Here is a 20,431-nt window from a genome sequence, read left to right as displayed (position 1 = left end):
GTGAAAAAAAAACAAACCACTTAAAAGAACCGAAGAGAGATTTTAAGGAGCCTCGACAGTGAAGAACACTTCACAGGAGCAGGAGTCAAGAGCAAAGGGAGAAAGACGATAAACAAGGATGAGATCATTTTTGTCCTCAGAGGCATGAAATCAAGAGTTCATTCACACAAAAGATGGAAAGTAACAAATGGAGCATGTATTTTTTTTTTTTATTTGGTTGTATTTTCTAGTGTTTTGTGCAACAATAGAACAATTTTTAAAGCCACATTAACACATAGCACTGCCTAAAGTGAACAGCTGCACGGGGGAAAAATAAAAGAGAGGAACAAAAGAGAAACTGTGTTTTGAAACAAGCCACTAATGATCCCAACTTGAGCTCTTGGCTTTTTAATTGCCCACCCAGGCCTGACTGAGTCGCCCAGAGCTTGAGAATGGAGCAGCGCACACAGAACAAAAGCAGCCCGGTCCCAGGGCCGAGTCGCCCTCTGAACCCGGCGGCTAACGCTGCCCCTGCTGCTCAGGCCCGGCGTTATTGTTGCTGCAGATCAGGAGAGTGATGGCTCTTCAAAGGAACAAGGCCACCAGCACCACTGCTGAAGTCATGCTCTGCAGGCCAAGTGAGAAGAGCTTTAAGGCCAAATTGGCGCATTCAGCATTAACTGTGGCACAGACAATTAATAAACTCCTCCATCTGAAATCAGAGAAACAATTCATGTGGCCTAAAAGTAACTTTTTCTGCCATTTTCCTTTTTGTTCTTCACATTCCTGTCTTGATATTGTACACATGATGTAGAGTGAAAACAAAATAACGTTATTTCCTTACAAATCTGTCCTGTTTTATTATTTATTAAACTTCTTCAGTCCGTAACAGGAAAACTTTTCTCCAGCCTTTTTGTTTTTTAATGTACAGGTGGCCCCGGGGCCACTGTCACTCCTGCTGGCCAATCAGTCATTCTCATCAGCAGAATCTGACTTTGTCTTAATGAGCTGTTGTTATTGTCATGGACTGAGTCTTCCTCATAACGTTTACCCACCAGAAGAAAAAATAAATAAAAGTCACAAAGTGGATGCGTAAAGTTTTGTCAGTTTTTGACACCTAAACCTCACGTTGTGACCCTGTTTAGTATCGTTCCTGCTCTTCGCTGTGCAGCCCATTCACATCCAGTTTCTGTGTTTATTAGGAGTGTGTGTGTGGGTGTGTGTGTGTTTGTGCGTTAAGTTTGGACATTGTTCTCAACTGCTGATTAACAGGCTGAGAAAACTCAAAACAGGACCAACTTGGTGCCATCATTTACAGGTTAACAGATAAAAACGCAGGAGGTTCGCCTGAGACAGTGTGTCTTATTTATTTATGCCGTTTTCAAGTTTACTGCTGTAATTCAAAGTTTAGGGAAGTTTTATATTTAATTGGTTTTGATTTTTTTGTGAAGGACATTTTGACTCAAGCAAGTTAGATATAAAACATTAAAAAGCATTCCATATTTCAGTCAGACAACAAATATCCTCATTTCAAAATTTTGAAAAAATAGGAAAAAAAAAACTAGATTAAAAAACTAATTAGTTTAAACTAAAAGAAATAAAACTGAATGGAAAACAGAACATACAAGGTAAAAAATGTAATTAGCAAAATAAAAAGTAAAACCATAACCAAATAAAATTAATAAAGACTAGTGGTAAACTCTGTATTTTATATTTTCTCTGAACACTTTATTGATCTATCTGTGAAAACTGAACCCAGATGGACTTCGTTGATCCATATTTTGCAGTTTGGGCTTAGTAGGGAATAAATGTCCTGAAGTATTTCAGATTATGTTGCTTTTCAAATCCTGTAACATTTTCAACCCAAGTTTTTTTTTTTTGTAACAGGTGCTGAGTAACATGTTGTGTTGCTTTAGAAGTCCTTCATTTAAACAAAGCATCTAAGAGAGACATTCTTAGTTAAAAAACAAATATTAAATCAACATTTTAACATTTTTGAAGAGAACACGTAGAACTATATAAAAAAGTGCAATACAAAAATAAAACAGCAGTTCTTCTTCCTGGTTCCATTTGTTCAGACATGTGCTGTTCTACAGCACCCTCTTGTGGTAAACATCAGTAAGACAGTTTGTGGCCTCAAAACATTCACTTTGACCTAAAAGGAAAACATAAATGCTGGTACCACAATATTTCAGTTCATAAAAAGACTTGTAAATTCAGACAAAACTAACCAAGTTCAATTTATGGAGATTATTAGTTGTGCATTTCACAATTATGAGAAATGAACTAGACAAAAATAAAAATTTCCTGAGGGGGCTTTCTCATGGATCTTTGGAAGAATATTATAATTTTTTTTATTTATTTTACTAGCTGTAAAATCTCAGCGGAAACGCTCAAAAGTCTCTTTTCGTCTCTGGGCCCAACAATCGCTTCATGTCAGGCCTCCTTAAATCGAGGGACGATGGTCCGGCGATAAGTCCGTCTCTCAGAGATATTACGTTTGACTTTCACTATTGTCGGAGAGGTCAGCTCAAGATCCAGGGAAGGACTAGAGTAAGACCGTTTCAGGCCAGCTTCATCATCATCTTCATCCCCCATGCAGTCTCCGCAGCTAGTCTTGTCGAACAGTTTCAGGTCGGCGGTGGCCAATGCGTCGTCCTCAGTCTTCGGCACGGTCTTCCAGGCTTCCAGCACCTGGATGTAGGTCTCGTAGCGACACACCTGTGGTTGAAAGACAAACACTGAATAACCTGTAGAGCTACGTATACTCATGCTTAAGGTCGCCCAGCAGCTCCAGTACCTCGAACTGCAGGTACTCGATTCTGACACGGTGTTCCTCCAGATCCCTGGTTTTAGCTTTTTTGCTGTCTGGCGGGTTCTCCTGCTGATGCAAAAGGTCGGCTTTGAAGGAATCCAGTTTTCCTGCGTGACACTGCAGCTGATGCTCCTACATCAGGAAAATGACAGGAAAGAAGACAAAGGTTACATTTCTGGTCTCTATCCAGAACCAGAAGAAAACAGTAAACTTAGATGTTTGTGGATGCATTGTTTTTGGGATTGTTTGTGACAAACCAACACAAAGTAGTGCAAAATTGTGAAGTGGAAGGAAGGAAATAAATGGAAAGAAGTATAGAATTGTAATCACAGTGCCTATATAACCATTTTATAAATCACATGTTTTGTGTCTGCATTTGAATCCCAATGATTAAACATCTGTTACTATATTAAAATGGCAGCTACAGTGTTTCTGTTCAAATCTGTGAACTGGTATTGTTTACTAACTGGTTTCCTTTACTTTTGGAAAAAATTTACTTTTAGGAGTATTTTTGCTACATTGCACTTTTTACTTTTGCCTGAGTAATTTTATTATGAAGTGTCGCCACTCTTACTGGAGTAAAATCTCAGGATATTCTACCCACTGTGAGCCACTTCACTGAAAGAAGAACAAATTCACGCCAACCGAATATTCACCAGACACAGAAACACACCTGCAGTTTTGTTGAAACATACTGAATGAAATTGATTTGGATTTTTATTTTTTATTTTTTTTGCCTGATTTTGTTATTTTATAATTATTTATTTATATGAATTATTTTCATTTTAGTCTCGAAAATAGCAACATTTCCACAGAACTTCATATTTTGTATGCTTGATGATGCAATTTTCAAATATTATATGGTTGTTTTTTGGGGGGGGCAGGGGGGTTATCTTGGCCTTTAGTAGATACTTTACCAAATACTTTTTTACTCTTACTTGCGTAATTTCTTGGACGGCTACTTTTTACTTTTACTTATGTAAAAAGACGCTGAAGTAGTCCTTCTCTTACTTGAGTACAGTTCTTTTGTACTCTACCCGCCTCTGGCTTTGACTGTTTGACTTCTGCATCACATTGACTAAAATATATATATTTTTTTACTGTTTCTTCAATTGATAAAGAAAGGTCTGTTACGACATAGGGTGAAAAATTACACAAGGACAATTATAAAAACATAAGGTATTTTAAAGCCAAGTTATAGCAATTGCAACTTGTAATTTATTATCAAAGACTGAAATGCATACCAGAGAGTGTGCAGACTTTGAGGCAGGAAGTATCGGCCTGAAGAACCTCCTCTGAGAGCCGACAGCGGCGGGGAACGGAGGAGACGAGTGAAGAGCGGAAACCAAGTTGATGCGGCAGATCCATGAATTCATCTCTGCTTTGGATCTGAGAGAAAAGCACTTCATTTGTCACCATCAGTCTCTTTAGAGGAAACCTGCGGCCTCGCACACAGACACAAACATCTCGCCCTGACGATTCTATGCGACTTACGACGCCTGGAAGAGAAAAACCCTCCAGTCGGCCGTCTGCAGGCGGAACACGTGCGGCTTCTTGGTGTAGTCGGCTGCTGGCTCGGCCAGGGAGTGATGGACTCCCACCATGTCCTCGGTCACCGGATGATCTTTGCGGTAATCATGCTGACACACAACACAGACAACTCAGGATCGAGTAAAAGAGCTCCATGGTGTTAGGAGAATTAGGAGCGGAGTCACTGACCTTCTGTAAGTAAAGGGTCATTCCCTTCAGCTCTGCAAAGAAAGGTTTCCAGCCCCGTTTCCCCCAGGGAGCTGCCACAAAACAACAACATTCAGCAGATCCATAATGGCCAACGACTTGCGTCGCTAACATACAGATTTTAATAAAACCTGTCAAGCTACTAAAATATGGCTTTGGCATTACTGTCATGCTCAAAAAGCACATGAAAGCTATTATTATTGATGAATAATGTTGTGCACTTGTTCCATATCTTGTAGAGAAATACTAATTTGAATTCAACAGCTACAGATTCAAAGTTATGTAATTGTTCATAATTAGTAGTGGTAGACCAGGGATGTCCAAATGAAGGTCCGTGGGTCATTTGTGGCTCTCAGAATGATTTTATGTGGCACACAAACACAACTCAAGGTCGGTTGGTTAGGGCAAGATTTTCCCTTGTATGAGGCCTTTCAAAAACAAATTGAAAAACGTGGAGATGTTAAATACAACTCAAAGTACTTGTATTGCTTTCATTTCAATTTTGTGCTAAATAAATAAACTTTGACTCTAAGGCACACATTATACATCTTTTCATTCTGCGCTGCTGGGTGTAAAAGTAAAACTGGTCCCACTTGTACATAAGATATTGTATCTCAATGGGACAAACCATATAAATAAGGAGCAAGTAATATTTAAAAAATAAAATAAATTGCAGTAAAAGTATGCTTGCATTATTTATTACTAATGTTGTCAATTATGTAGCTCTTTCTGCTCTGATGCCTAAACCTAAACTTGCAACTGGTGTTGCACTTGGAACAGACCTAGGTCTGTTCCAAGTGCCAATACCAGCCTTTAAAAATAATTTTTCTGTTTATACTAAAGCGTGAAACACCACATAATGTCCGTCTCAACACTGGTTTTCTTCTGCTTTGTAAATTGTTGTGTCTAATGTGATGTAACATAGGATATATGTGTGTCAGTCCCACTTACTGCGTTTTCCGTTGATGTCGGCATGCAGCTTCCTCTGCAGGAATCCCTGTTTGACCACCGTGGCCTTTTTGTCCTGAGGAACGTCCAGGAACGGGTTGGATTTGGAGCGCAGAGGAGCGTCGTCTCCTGCACTATCATCCACCAGGTTCTTCAGCTCCTCCTCATCCCTTCGCCACAGGATCAAGTGAAAACATGAATGAGGTCATGTGCTGGAATCACGGATCTGGAGACGCTTACGTTGGATGGTTTTACTTACACGGCCCACTCCAGCGGTTCACTCTTTATGGAGTTATAAAGACTCTACGATATAAATCCAAGAGAAAAGTTTCATCAGTTGTAATATACAAGTTCTAGGCTTTAGCTGAGAGAAGAAAATGTCAATATTTTTACTTTCAGCAGCTCCTTGTTGAAGTTTTCTCCCTCATTCATCCCGTCCAGGTTGGTCACAAACTTAGATGAAGACATGGATTTTCCTACATTCTGTAAACGAAGGTGCGATTGCTTAAAAGCCGAACAAATCAGCGTCAAAAACAAACTGTAGAGGCTGTCTGGTCTCACCTGTCCATGCAAGTCAGTGTTGAGGAGCATCAAAGCGCAGGTCAGAGCCAACGCGGACCCTGAGGACATCCGAAAGAGACAGAAACAGATGTTAGACACGAATGAATCGCCGCAGCTGCGTCTTTAAGCGTGACGCATGTCTGTCTCACCGGGGCAGGAGTAGGAGTCGGGGTTGCACTGGTGGAAGCGGTTGGAGAAATGCTGCAGCACTCGCTCTCTCTCCTGGGTCTCCCCTATCAACACGACAACCTTCAGAAAAGATCTAGGGACGAGAGCGTGAAAAAGGATTAAAATATATTATATATGTGTTTCACGAAGGTGTTTCATAAGACATAGATATCCATTTGTAGTATTTTACCTGAGGGCCTGATCCAGAGTTTGGCCAGAGAAGTCAAAGAATTTGAGGTATTCCTCTCCGACAGCATGACTGAAGTCATTACTAAACACGGGAAAAATGTTATATATGAATATATTTTTTGACACAAATGTAAGACTAAAATGAACAAATCTTGCGATTCTTCCAAAGACTTAGTTTCAAATTTCTAAACTATTTGAGGTTCGAAGGTTTTGATTTTTGCAGCAATTTTTAAAACTTCACTACATTTGGTAAAAAAAAAAATAAAAAAAAGATATATTTTACACATAAAACATGATGAAATATTTTTCCTAAGAAACTTGAATTTAAGTTACAGGTACAAAAATTACCTTTTGTTTTTGTTTGTAGTAACAACTCACCTCACCTTTCCAAGAAACTACAATTACATCTGGCTTATTTTAATCTTATTTTTATAGTTTTAATTAGTTGACATTTTCTTTATAGCGTTAGTTATTCTACAAGCTCTTATTTATTCAACTAAAGCATCTCTGTGCTTTAGTTGACATTGAAATTCCAATAAAAAAAAACACCAAGTTTTTTTTTTTTATTGGAAAGTTGTCTTGTCAAGAGGCCAAAAACTTTTCTTTTAAATAAGTGTGCATTTTCATTTTGTCCTGTGCTCAAATAAAATCTGTAAACAATCCAAAAGCTCATGTTTGCTACCTAGACTTGGAAAATTAGAAAATCACACTCCTTACTTTCCAAATCCAGCGAGGAAAACTGAGCTTGTGAAACGTTTCCAGATTTTATCCCCTGCACTCTCTGCCTAATGAATTTAACAGGCTAATTTACTTCTACTACCAGTCAAGACTGACATTTAAAAGCAAAAAATAAAAGAGTCAAGTCGGTCATTTGATTGGTAACACTTTCATCTGAGCCAAATTAAAGAACAAATCAATACTTTGATTAAGTGAACTTAAATGTTATTAAACTCCCTCTAAACTGACTCATCTGCCAAAACAAATGTTGAAATCTCTTCAGTCAGAGCAATTCAAGGCTTTCTTTGTAATTAATGAAATTTCCTCAGCAAGGCTTTAGAAATGGGCCAGAGTACCCTGGGATCGAGTTCAGCGATTTTAGAAAATAAAACTCATGATGTTTTCTCCGTCAGATGCAAAGACAGAAAACATTGAGGTTTCTGCATGGCAGTAATCAGCATATTATGCTAATAAGATGTCAAGTTGAAAACCCTCTGAAAGCAGGAAGTTAAAACAATGGTTTTCATGTGCTGATCAGAAACATTTACACACTGTCTCTTGGTCATGATTAAACAATAAAACTAAGCTAATGTTGCCTCATCGCAATAAAAACACTTTAAAGCTCATGCAAACCTTTAAGCTGTTTGTCGAATAATAATCAAAGTGTCTGAATGTGTGCTTACTCTTTGTCCAGATGTTTCACCACATCTGAGCGTTGGATGTTGTCCAGCTTAAAGAGTTGCTCAGCGAGTCGCCGGGCCTTCTCCCTGTCCACCTTATCCCCGTTGACGTAAGGCGCCACCGAATCCTCGTGTTTTTCTCCGTTAGACACGACTCCTGGTGGGCTCTCGCTGTCAGTAATCCCAACATCTTCAGTCTGGACCACTGTCTCAGCCTCTCGGCCCACGTGGTTGGACTCGGCCTCCTCATCCCGCGGCGCAGCCTCGCTGTCAGGCGACAGCTGTTCTGTCACTTCTGACTCGTTCGTCTTGTCTGAGGGTCCCGGCTGCTCCGACGAGCGCCGTGTTTGCTGTGGCAGCTCGTTCGGCTCTGATGGATTGCCCGCGACTGCGGACTCCTTAGCTTCATCACAAGCCGTCTGCTCTGGTTGATCCTCTGGAGCTTCTGGTGGGGTTAACTGGTTTGGGGATGCCATCTCTGGGGACTGGTCCTGAAGCTGATCAGACTCTTCCGGATGCATCTGCTTGGGCTCCTCACTCGTTTCGCCCGGCTCAGACTCTGACGCCGCTCTGTCTTGGTCACGCTCCTGTTGCTCTAAAGAGTTTGTCTCCACCAGATTTGCAGGGTCTTCCGCCCAATCTGATGAGTTTTCTGCGCTCTCCGCTTTTTCCGCCTGCTCTTCTGACACTTCCTTGTTCTTGTCCTCGGACTCTGACAGCTCAGGATCCACTTTCTCCTCCACTTCTTCACACATTTCTTCAGGCAGCACAGAGAGATCGTCACCTAACTGATCCGGTGTCTCTGCGTCCTTCTTGTCCTCTGAATGTCCACCGTCCTCTGGAAGCTCTTGTTGCTCTTTCGGCGCATCAGCAGGTGTGCTTGGTTCGGTGTTGTCAGTTTGCGGCACTCCTGCAGGCACTTCCCTAAAAGGCATCAAAGCAAACATGCATTGAGAATATATTTAAAATAGCCCAAAATTCTGCAAAGGTGTGTACATAAAAGAAGAATTCAGAGGTCGGAAACGCTGGTGACTCAACACTGACATCTATTTAGAAAGGTGTGAATATAAAAAAGAGAAGGAAGAAAAAACAGTGTGTTAAACTGGAGGAAATGCTAATGTGGCAGCCTAACGTTTAGAAACAGGATGTGATCAGTGTTCCTGTTAGAAACAGAAGGCCTCGACTGAAACTGTCATTAATTAATTTAAAGCTGGTTTCATTTATGGTGTCATCTTGCAGGCGGCTAACATACTCTCCCAACTTAAACCTGAAAAGAGATTGCATTGAACTTTGTGTTTTTTGTGTAATCAAGGTATCATTTTCACAAACTAACATAGGAAAAAAAACACACAGTTCATCACTACACGGTGTCATTAGTTCTTTGGCTGAGTCAAAATGCAGAAGTGGAGGGTGAAAATGCCCTTACTGCTTGTACAGGGATTCATAGGGGAAGTAGCAGTCAGCTAATGGCAATTAAAAGCACAGGAAGAAAGAGTTTTCACCTCTGAAAGCAGTTTGCAGGTTTGAGATATTCAGGGGAGCGGTGGCAAAAAGCCGAGAGGGAAAGACATGAGTAATGACTCTGGAGGAGCTCTTTGGTTTTCCACTTAAAGTAACAATTAACCAGAATGAGACCCTCATGGTATGATAACCTTGAGTACAAACACCATAGTTTCACTGTATTCATACAAAAAATGTATAATATTCAGAAGAAACAGCCACAAAAACAATATATAATTTAACATTGTTTTGATTTGACACAGAAAAACAAACGTATAGAATAGATTTTTTTGCCAATTTTGTAGTTTACTAGTGCTTAATGTAAAGAAAATTATACATTTTTAGATATTCTACTCTTCAGAGTGAAACACAAGTCTAGCAATCTTATATTAACTTGTTAATTAGGCTGAATATTTGCTCAGGTAGCAAATTCACTTGGCTGCTTAGCAACCATGCTGAACTGTACTTTCAAAACACTCACCACTTTAGTGTTCATGTTTGATCCAAAAAGAGCTAAATATTTCAAACAGCCACCAATAAATTAAAGAAAATAAATAAAAAGGGGGAATTTGAGACAATTCCCAATCCTCTGAGGAATAAAAGTTCACACCAAATACTGAGATTAAGCAATCTAATCTCCAACAAGTTACAAAATTAGATATTTAAGAGTACTCACTGGGAGTTAAACCCCAGTACAATGATTGAACAACTGACTTATTTTTAATCATTGTTGCGTCATCTAAAAAAAATTAAATAAGTTTGTAAATTCACTTCTGATCAAACAACAAAACCTGAAGTCCTTTAGATCTACACTCATCGTAGCTCTGCCTGAATACTCTGCTGCTCACATCCTGACTAAAACCAGGAAGATGGAGCACATCGCTCCAGGTCTAAAGCCACAGAATGGACTCTAGGATACCTTTGTTGGTTTATAAATTACTGAATACATTAAAGATCTGTTGTTGTTGTTGTATCAGCTTTTCAGACCACTCTGGTCTTTTGATTCTGGTCTGCTCTGCAGAACCAAACACGGAGAAGCAGCAGTCAGTTTTAATGCTCCTCTGACCTGGAACAAACTTCCAGAAAACTGCAAAACAACCGAAACAAAGAGTTTCTATAAATCACGGCTAAAAAATCCACCTGTGTAAAGCTGCCTGTGATTAACATTAACACTATCGATTTAATCTGTATTCCTATTTTTCATTACTTTCCTTTATCATATCACTGCAATTTAAAATTTTCATTATATAAAGCACTTGCACCGAATGTGCTATGCTAATAAACTTGCATAAGAGTAGTCAAGTAATGAACTTGGATTGACTGCTAATTTAGTTTACCAGCATTTCTGAGAGCTTTACTGGAGTTTACCAGTTTTAAACATTATGTCAAAAGATCAGATCATGTGGTTGAAATAGAAATTGTGTCTCATATGTGGTAAGTTTATTTAAATGTTAACATGTCGTAACAGAACTGTTCCTTATCTTTTAGAGAACGCTGACTCACTAGCAGTCATGATGAATGACTAGATGTTCAATGTAGCAAAGTTATTTTTATTTGATAAAATGCGGATTGGCATCTGTAATTAGTTTTGGTTTTTCTTGTTTTCTCTTTCTGCGCTGTAATTGAAAATGTCCTCTTCCCTTTTTTTTTGAATGAACAATACTCACAGATAACTCAGAGAGCTGACAGTTTCTGCCTCCTCGCTTTCTTCCTCATTGGAAATGTCGCTCAAACTCTGCTGTTCCTCAACCTCGATCACGTCCGGACGCTCTTCCTGGGTTTCGACACAACCTGCTGCGGCCGGTTCCTCCTCGTTGGAACCATTGGTGAAGCTCTGCTCTTCTTGCCCCCCGCTCTCCTCCTCGGTCGCTTGTTCAGTCTCAAAACGATCCGCCGCAGACGGCTCCTCCTCGTCGGAAATGTTACTTAAGCTCTTCTCGTCTGGAACCTCACTCCAGTCCTCCGTCGCTCCGTCAGTGTCAACACCGTTTGTCGAGGCCTGTTCTCCTTCCGAGTCTTCTTGCTCACTCAGCAGAACTGTGACCTCTTGTTCCTTTTCGAGTTTCACATCTAAAAAAGTGTCCACATCTTCTGATAAACTTTGGATCTTGTCAGGAGTTTCTAATAAGGCCTCATCTGATGTTACTGAGCTTCCATCGTCTTCCTCTGAATCTGAAATTCCTAGAAAATTTGGCAGAAGAGGTTGAACACGGTGAGAAAGGTCAAGGAGTGACCTTTGTGTTTCAATTTTTAGGAGGAAGCGTGTGTCAACACGCTTCCTCCTAAAAATTGAAACACAAATAATCTCCAACTAAAGCGAATGTAACAGAGCTGCTCTGATACATACCGGTGTTACTTTCAGGCTGCTCTGCTGCTGATTCTTCCTTTTCCTGTTTCGTTGGCTCGTTTTCATCTGCAGCATCACATGGCTGAAAATTGCAACACAGACTGCTGAGCGCGAGCTTACGGAGAGAAACTTGTGATTCCCTCTGAGTTCATGGAGCTGAACAGCACACATGCTCATTTACTCCCACATCAACCACAGGAACCCAAATTAGCAACAAAAACACAGGACGTAAACTCTTAAATCCAGTAAAATTAGGCTTAATGACATGATTCACTTTTAGATGTGGATTAAATTGTCAGTAACGAGTAACAGAGGCAGGAAAGTGTCACACCTCTTCTCTTTCTGACACATTTCATACCTTATAGTCATTTCCGGCACTCTCTGTAGCTGGGTGTAGAGGCCGTGCCTCAGCCTCATCTGGTTCCTCTTTGTCCTCCTGCTCACAAGGCTCGGCAGTAACATCTTGAGGCTGATGGTGATGAGAGGAGGAAGTGCTGCTCAGACTCAGAGTCACGCCCTCGGAGAAAAGCTGATTGGCCAAGCTGCTGTCAGTCGTCTCCGCGGAGGAGACGGGCATGTCCCATCCCACACTGGCGAAGGAAAGAGAGGAGGTGGTGCAGGTGACGGGCTGCAGGGTCCACATAGTTTCCTCCAGCTGCTCTGCCTCTTCAGGAGAGGCGTGCGTCTCGCTCATCTCTGCCTCATCGCCAGACCCCGGCTCCTCGCGTTCTCCATTCGCACTCTGATCCGCTGAGGCCTGCGAGTCACGTGGCAGTTCTGCTTCTATGACATCCGGCAGAGAAGCACACAGGTTCACCTCCTCCATCGGCGCCTCGCAGGCAGTAAAGTTGCCAGCTTTTTGTCAAGTTTAGAGAGGGGTGACGAAGCTGTTTATTCACAAAACGTCCTGGCCTGCTGGATTAGGCCTGATGCTTTTACAAGGTGCCATCTCTGTTGGATAAAAAAAAAAGAAAAATAGAAAGATTTTAATTTGAACTCGGATGAAGCAAATAATTTCCTCTAAATTTGAGTCAGCTGTGCAGCTAGTTGAATCGAATGATCAAAAGCAAAAACAAAACTGGCTAAGAAAATATCTCCTAAGGAGGATTTAAATATTCGACAGACAAAAAGCATTCCCATCATGCCCTCCTAAAGTGTTCATTACAGTCACAAACGTTGCTGTAATTTGTTGGGATTTTCATTAGTCATACACTCCACAAACCTGGATTTTTGGGAAGGTGGGAAGAAGAAAAATATAAAAATAAATAAATAAAAAAGATATGTCATCCCACTGCCATTTTGCAATAATTCATGCAGAAGAAAGAGTTTGGGAGAAAATCAACGTGGACGTTTACCTTCCAACTGGACGATGATCGTAAACAGACAGACATAGCTACTTTTGATTTTTGTAAAAATCAAAGTGTACCTATGGAGTAGAATGGCCCAGTCAAAGTTCAAACGAAAATCCAGCTAAAGATCTGTGGTAAGATTTCAAAATCAACCTTCAAAGATGCCATCCATCTAATCTTTCTGAAATTTGGCTCTTTAGAATCTTGCTCAACTTGTAAAGTAGTAGATACCCTAACCCTAACCCTATCACAAAACTACCCGCATCTCCAACTGTGATGACAGGCCAAAAAATGCTGCCTCAAGCGGAGGGTTGAGGAGTAAGAGTGGGAGAAAATGCATTCTTTTTTAGATGTTTTTATTGTAAGCAAAACTGAAAGAGGAGTATCCTTATCCTTTCACTTCATAATCTTGCGCTGCTTGATTTTGTTTTGTGGTTGTAACAAAACACGAAAAGGCTTGAAGAGGAATGAATGCCTCTGCGATCCTGAACATCATCATGTTTCCAGCGAATCTATATTGTTTATACGTCTAAAACCACTGTTAATTTGCCGCCTCTGCCAGCGTGCCGTGCAAGGCACCTTGAAGTTAAATGACACAAAAGACCATTTTTACTTCCTGAGACCAAAAAAACAGAAAACCAGCTGAGCGAACGAGCTGCAGAAGGAAGCGGAGTGACGGGGTGTACGCTGTATGATGGACGGAGATTCGGTGGAGACGGGGTGGGGTTCTGGGGCTGCAGTTCAACCGTTTTGTCCTCTGTTTATCATTTTATCACCACGCACTGCGACACGTGCAGATGTCTGTCTGGTGAACTTGGCTTCAGAGTGTGTTGTGAACACAAACACCGGCAGCAACCCATGTCGGGAAAACGTCACATGTTATATATCAGATTTTTGGTTTTCTTTATGATCTCAGCTTAAAACACGATCTCCTTCTCTCTTGCACGCGCTCGTTTTTAAAACTTTTCTGTCTTTCTTTTATTATTTCATTCATGTCATGGCAGCCAACATCCGGGACAGACCTTGACCACATTTCCTGTGTGGGTGCAAAGTTCTCAGTTCCTGTCAGAGTGCAACAAATGCAACAGGAGTTAACTACGATTAACAGAGAAGAATAGATCGAAATAAGTTAGTTTGACAGGTTTGATAAGTTGTTGTTTTTTTTACAGTAACAATGTAATAAATGTTTTAAATTTTGCAATGCATTGAGGTAAAATTGTAAAAACAAAACATGACTGAAATGATAAAAAAAAAAAAGAGAATGTTTCACATTACAACAATTGTAACTTTGTGGATCATAAAAACACAACAAAACCCTTATCTGAGTATGAAGCTTTCAATAGTGGAAATTTGACAGTTTTTGAAATAAAACACATGACAGGAAACACAAAGCCCAGATTCAACTCCACCTTGTCGACAGAGGTTAAGAATTAAAAGTTTCTACAGAATAGGAAGTTACTGCAACACATCACCGGTTTAGGAAGTATGAAATTAAATATTGATGCCAGAGGGGGGAAAATGAAAAGAGGAACAACCTGTAAGAGGTAAAGTTAAAGGTGTGAAATTTGTAAATAACAATGGAGCATGATGGATCTTCTACAGCAGTTTAAAAAAAAAAAAAACTAGCAAGTCTGCATCAGTGAACATGATACATACAGACATAAGCTTGAGCGAGAATTAGAACAAGAACATCTCTGTGAGGAATTTATTAGACTGTAAAAGCATGACTTACCCCCTCCGGGCGCTTGAAAGCAACATCATATGATCAACCAGCTTGTGAGGTTTTAAGTCAAGACTTGTGGGAGGGAAAAGCACCGCTGTGTTGCTGCGGGTCTGCCGCTGTGCATTCACAGCCACCCTGAAGCAAACCAGCAACGCCAAAGTGACTGTGTTTGAACCTGCTCTGCTTAACAAACAAGCCACACATTTGCTCTCTTTAAGCCAAGACAACCTTTAGTCTCTTACGCCACATAAAGTTAGAGATGTAAGTTCTAGTCCTCCGTCTCTGAGCTTCCTGTCCATATCTGGAGGTGTGTTACACTTTTTTTTTTTTTCTGTTAGTCTCTAAGCAGCAAATAACAGGAAGGATGAAGGAAGAAAGACGAGAATGGTAACAAAGAGGAAGAAAAGCTGCTTTCTGATTGGCAGATGACTCAGAAGTTCGAAAGACACCTGAGAGGCCTCGTTGCACACGCCCATGGCCTTACAGGCATGCAGGCGCACAGATACGGGTCAGGTAAGGGGAGGGGCCAGCATTCATTCCTGCAAAACCAACCAGACAATGTGGCAAAACCAGACCTTACTCAGATTATTCTAGCATAAGTCATCGTCGCCTCATTTTCTAATTGGTATGTTGGCTTTAAAGTGAAAGTCCAGGATGAATTCCTGACACTTTTTAAAATCAGGTTTAGTTGGTATAATTTTTAAACTACAAATTCCTTTTATATAAATGATGTAATATAATTAATAATAAATTACTTATTAAATAAGAAACACAATTTGCTTAATTAATTCATCTTTTGCAACACAGCTGGAAAGTTAACTTTAACATATAAATGTGGGTTGCTTTTTTTCTGTTTGTGTTTTGCACAAACTTTGCATAAGTGCATTTTGGAAAATTAATTCACATAGTAATTTCTATATAATTTCTACATATGTACTAGCTTCTCCAGTGTGGGGGTCAGTGCCCCGATGAGTTAGTAGTACTTAAATATGCTTGAATAAATTAGAATGTGCAATAGCAGTATATAAGTAGCACAATGGCAGTATAGATGAGACTGTACTTGTGGTAAACTTTAAATATTTTTCAATAAACTAAAATGTAAGTATACCTAATAGAACAGTAATAGAATGAATGTACTGAATGCATTATACTTTTGTAAACTTAAAATAAATTTACTATATTCTAGTATACTACAAGTATGGTCTGCAGTACACTTGCTGTAGCTGTACTTTCAGGCGTAATTAATAAAATCTCCTTACTATTGTAGTACTGTTTGCTAAAGGAATGTATAAAACCTACAAGCCTTGTTTGCTTGAAAATATCCCCACTACTGAAAGTTGAATTGTTGATGCCACGATTGCTAGCTCGTGTCTAAATCAGTTGTGAATTTTTTGGCTATGTTTTGTTTTTGGAGCAACATTTGGCATTTAGCTTGATAAAAACCTAGTTGTTGAGTTTAAAGTACATTTAAAGAGCTGCAGCTCAGTTTCTAGGATGTATGTGAGAGTTTAAAACTAACCTGGTTACATTAGCATTGCCGCTAAGTGGCTTTCCAGCTAGCAACATGTTGTTTAAACGTCACATTTAAACGCTTTATATTGTGACCAATTATTAGCATGTGTGCTAATGATGACGTCCTTGCATGGCCTGTATTTCAAGGTTCTGTTATTATTGAAACATGTGTAGAATTAAATAATTCTGGTTTTTACTTTGGATAACATGTAAAAACATATTTCTTGTTACTCCACAACAGCAGATGGCAGCATACGTACCTATGAGCTCTAAGAGAAATAAACCGCCGCCTCTTCTGAGAGGAGACAGAGTGCATTTCCTGTTATGTCTTGTTCCGCACACACACAAACACACACACACACACCCACCTCTCCAGCACTTTTCCTGCTTCCCACCCGTCTGCGTCTGCTGAGGTATCTTCAGCCGCTTTAGTCTAACTCAATGGAGAAAACAAGCGAGTTAAAAATGTGCCTGGAGTCCTCACTGAACCGGATTTTTCAAGCGACGGTGAACGACATTCTGGACTCGGTGGAGCGGACCCTCTCCGAGTACCAGGGAGCCCTCCAGACGATCCAGACCGAGAATGAAGGCCTGAAGCGGCTGCTGTTTGCACAGAGGAGCGCAGAGTCTGACCACGCAGGTCCGCAGTTTGTTTATTACCCGTCTCTGGTGCCCTGCACTGCGAGGACTGTGCAATGTCCTTTAGTTTCTTCGTATTTGGATTCAGAAGTCTCATCTTCTTTAAGTTCATTCTGCACATTGCATCAAACCCTTAAAGTTCCGTGTATTAATCACAGTTTGGGGAACTACATAAAAAGAATCGCAAATTCTTCCAAATGCTAATACGCAATTCATTTCTTTACGAAAACAGCTCGACGTTTAACAATATCCTTCCATACTGTCTTAAAGTTAGAATCATAAACTGTGAGGAAGTTGTGTATTATTATCTCACATGGAACAGTTTTAACCAGAGCAAATACTGTTTTCCCAGCTAGTTTATTTTCATCATATCCCCTCTCAGTAGCATGGTTATTAACCAGACATTATATTTAAAAAATAGTGACACTAATTTCTCTATGCCTGGTAGAACATTAAAAATATATTTTTTGGTCATTAGAATATTTTCTAACCAAATAGTTTAGATGTATTTATTTATTTATTCATTCATTCATTTATTTATTTATGTTTAGGCAAATTATTAATTTTTCTGACTCCAGTTTTGAGCAGGTTTATGTTAGAAGCTATTCATGACTTACGAAGATTAGCACACCTCTGCTATAGTTGGAGGCTATGTTTTCTTACCTTTCTCCTTTTGAATAGCGACTAAAATAAATGGGCCTCTGTGTGACGTCCTATTTAAGTTTGAAATAGAACAAATAAAGTGTGTAAGCAGGCTTCTTATGTTATAATATTGCTCGCATTAATTCACATTTCACCTTCTCATTAGATTTTTTTTTTAGATTCTACATATAATGCTGATCTCCCTAAATCAGATAAAACCTGAGCACTGAAATTATGTCAAACCTTTTAGTTTAGTAATGCCATGGAGATTTAATAAGTTGGGACAGCCGCCCTCTAGTGGAGAAAAATACACTTACAACTCTACTGTGGGTTTTGCATCACGTCTGTGGGATTTTTACTCATAAATCATTCTACACATGTACCGACCTGGTCATTGTTTTCATTTCACTTTTTCAGATGGATGTGAGGAGGATGCTGCCTCCGACTGGAACAGTCGTCCTTCTACCTCCACCCACACCAAGTTTAAGGTGTCCATCTGCAGCAGTGACAAGAAAGGCTTAAGGAAGAGAAATAAGAACAACCTGAAGGACAGAGCATTCTCTGATCCATTTTTTCAGCAGACAGATCAAATAGAAGAACAGTCATCTGTTGACAAGTCCGTAGGAAACTCAGTTCCTGTGAAAACGGAGCCAGGTTTGGGAGAAAGTGGTGCCGTCGACCTCTCCCGGCCTTCTCTGAATCAGACGGCAAAGCTGGTAAAGAATGAGGCCTCAGACGTTTTCGGTGATTCATTCACAGATGAGGAACAGCTGCATCCTTCAAGCCCTGACCATAGAGGCAGTGAGTGCGGCGGTAAAGTCACCGTTGTTTCCGGTTGCTACACACAGGAGGGACATGTCATCAAGGTTGAGAAACAGGAGGACGCTAACGGTGAAAGTTTGACTCACCCAGAGTTGAAGTACGAACTGAAATATCAGGAATCAGAGTCGGACCAGAGATGGATGGAGGGAACGCGCATCCAAGAAATGGAGCAAGAAGAAATAAGTTTGGAGCAAAGCGATTCACCCGTTGTTGCTGAAGACGAGACCCAAGAACAAAGCGTCAACTTTTTACGCTGCCCAATCTGTCCGAAGACATTCAGCGAAGCAGCTTTGCTCAATGTTCACGTCAAAGCTCACAGCAGCAGTAGTAAAGTTCACAGCTGTGACCTTTGTGGGAAACACTACAAGCGTGCCGACCTCCTCTTATCCCACCGGCGCATTCACACAGGAGAAAGACCGTACGGCTGCAACGTCTGCAGCAAGACCTACGCGCACCCCAGCCAGCTCAGGGTGCACAGGCGGATCCACACCGGCGAGAAGCCCTACGCCTGCTCGTACTGCGAGAAGCGCTTCAACGAGAACACCCAGCTCAAGGTCCACCTGAGGACTCACACCGGGGAGAAGCCGTACGGCTGCCGGCAGTGCGGCAAAACGTTCCGAAACGTCGGAAACCTGCGGATGCACGAGAGGATCCACACGGGCGAGCGGCCCTACGGCTGCGCCCAGTGCTGCAAGAGGTTCAACAGCCTCGGCGACCTCAAAACGCATTACAGGAGCCACACGGGGGAGAGGCCGTACAGCTGCGAGCTGTGCAGAAAGACCTTCAGTCAGACCGGACACCTCAAGATCCACATGCGGACGCACACAGGAGAACGGCCGTACGGCTGCGACGAGTGCGGCAAGAAATTCACGGTGGCCAGCAGCCTGAAGCTGCACCAGAAGACCCACACAGGGGAAAAGGAGTACAGCTGCACATCCTGTGGGAAAAGCTTCAGGAGGTCCTGTCATCTGAGGAGACATGAGCTGGTGCACACCAAGGAGAAGCTTTTCTGCTGCGGTCAGTGCGGGAAGGCCTACGCCGATAATTCCAGCTTGAGGAAGCACCTCAAGATTCACGCGTCGCAGGAGCGCACCATGCAGAGTGCAGGAAGTACGAGTGAGGCTGGAGTCTCTGCGTCTGAGAGACTTCAAGACGTGACAGAAACTTAAACCAGTTGGCCTAGAAGTACAGCGGCACATCAGGGCCACTGTAGAGAGAGAGAAAAAAGGAACAAATTCCCCTCACCCCCAAAAAAATGTTGAGGTTTGTCTCAGAAAAATTCTAGAAAAAAACTTGTCCAAAATTTGCCAGAAATTTTTTTTTAATGTTCTAGGCAGAAAAAAAAACGTTAAAATTTGTGTTTCAAAAGTCAAAAATTTGTAACTTTTGGAAATCTCTTTGTTTTTTTCTAGAAAATTTCTGATATTAATGTAAAATTTCTAAGCGTTTTGGCCGAAATTTCCTCCCTTTATTTTTTATTTTTTTACAATGGCCCTAATACACAGTTGTATAAAAGTCTGTGAATAACAGAGAAACAGGAAGGATTCACTGCTGTAGAGTTAGCTGTAAATCAATTTGAGTGTTTAGCATATTTTACTACATTATTTACAAAAGCTGCTCCCTTTCTTTGTCTTTCCTGTTGTAGCACCACCAAAGGAAACCTTTTAAAAATTGTGATTTTGTTATTAAATCCTCAAAGCAGTAAATCAAAGAAATGACTGAATGCTTTTTTTACATATTTACACCTCTGATGTAAGTGACTTGATTATAAGCTGTGTGTCTTCATACAATAAGATTGTAAGAGTAGACGTGTTTAATGATGTTGTTGTTCTACTCTTCTGAAAGGAGAGTAGAAGAAGTTCTGTGCCAAGTTCTGTTGATTTCAGTAAATGTTGAGCTGCTGGAAGATGTTTTTATTGTCTTTGCTGTGATACCAGAAACAGTGACCCGCTTTGTGAACGAGAGGGCTTTTGTTTGTTGTTTGTTGTAGTAAATGTACAATTACATAATGTAGCATGATGTATTAAATCTGAAAGCTGTCATTGTGATTTTTGTCTCATTTAAATATATTAGTCAAAAGGCTTTTTTGTCTCATTTCCTTTT

General features: G+C 40.6%; 3 protein-coding genes across 5 annotated transcripts in view; 2 read left to right on the top strand and 1 right to left on the bottom strand.

Annotated features, from left to right (window-relative positions):
• The window catches only part of LOC103473809 (microfibril-associated glycoprotein 4-like), a 48,806-nt gene that overhangs the window by 2,060 nt on the left and 26,315 nt on the right, over nucleotides 1–20,431 (top strand). The window lies entirely within an intron of this gene.
• On the bottom strand, nucleotides 1,322–16,542 carry LOC103473807 (uncharacterized). 3 transcript variants are annotated; one of them, XM_008424315.3, is made up of 16 exons: nucleotides 16,486–16,542; nucleotides 12,000–12,592; nucleotides 11,642–11,723; nucleotides 10,962–11,475; nucleotides 7,798–8,718; nucleotides 6,399–6,479; nucleotides 6,190–6,302; nucleotides 6,041–6,099; nucleotides 5,873–5,962; nucleotides 5,739–5,782; nucleotides 5,483–5,649; nucleotides 4,514–4,584; nucleotides 4,289–4,434; nucleotides 4,039–4,183; nucleotides 2,780–2,926; nucleotides 1,322–2,700 (listed from the first exon to the last, which is right to left on the bottom strand). In XM_008424315.3, the coding sequence occupies exons 2-16, from the start codon at nucleotides 12,465–12,467 to the stop codon at nucleotides 2,416–2,418; spliced, it is 3,333 nt and encodes a 1,110-aa protein (XP_008422537.2). In that variant the 5' UTR covers nucleotides 12,468–12,592; nucleotides 16,486–16,542; the 3' UTR covers nucleotides 1,322–2,415. The 3 variants fall into 3 exon arrangements, with proteins under 3 accessions (XP_008422537.2, XP_081469294.1, XP_008422538.2); XM_081613168.1 differs by lacking the exon at nucleotides 16,486–16,542 and adding an exon at nucleotides 14,723–15,038 and having other exon boundaries at nucleotides 10,962–11,466; XM_008424316.3 differs by lacking the exon at nucleotides 16,486–16,542 and adding an exon at nucleotides 14,723–15,037.
• LOC103473806 (uncharacterized) lies at nucleotides 16,531–20,410 on the top strand. The gene is made up of 2 exons (XM_008424314.3): nucleotides 16,531–16,865; nucleotides 17,924–20,410. The coding sequence occupies exons 1-2, from the start codon at nucleotides 16,667–16,669 to the stop codon at nucleotides 19,495–19,497; spliced, it is 1,773 nt and encodes a 590-aa protein (XP_008422536.1). The 5' UTR covers nucleotides 16,531–16,666; the 3' UTR covers nucleotides 19,498–20,410.

Source organism: Poecilia reticulata, chromosome 12 (genome assembly GCF_904066995.2).
Source record: "Poecilia reticulata chromosome 12, P_reticulata-male-v2, whole genome shotgun sequence".
NCBI classification, from domain to species: domain Eukaryota; kingdom Metazoa; phylum Chordata; class Actinopteri; order Cyprinodontiformes; family Poeciliidae; genus Poecilia; species Poecilia reticulata.
The sequence above is the reverse complement of the archived record's forward strand: the minus strand, read 5'-3'. Positions and strand labels throughout refer to the sequence as shown.

What these genes read in the sequence shown, in the direction of transcription:
- LOC103473807 (XM_008424315.3), bottom strand. Translation starts at nt 12,467, where the DNA reads ATGGAGGAGGTGAACCTGTGTGCTTCTCTGCCGGATGTCATAGAAGCA. An exon ending in GTCAGCTCTCTGAGTTATCT is followed by an intron (nt 8,719 to 10,961) that starts GTGAGTATTGTT and finishes GATGCCTTTTAG; the next exon opens with GGAAGTGCCTGCAGGAGTGC. An exon ending in CGACTCCTACTCCTGCCCCG is followed by an intron (nt 6,100 to 6,189) that starts GTGAGACAGACA and finishes GGATGTCCTCAG; the next exon opens with GGTCCGCGTTGGCTCTGACC.
- LOC103473806 (XM_008424314.3), top strand. Translation starts at nt 16,667, where the DNA reads ATGGAGAAAACAAGCGAGTTAAAAATGTGCCTGGAGTCCTCACTGAAC. An exon ending in CGCAGAGTCTGACCACGCAG is followed by an intron (nt 16,866 to 17,923) that starts GTCCGCAGTTTG and finishes TCACTTTTTCAG; the next exon opens with ATGGATGTGAGGAGGATGCT.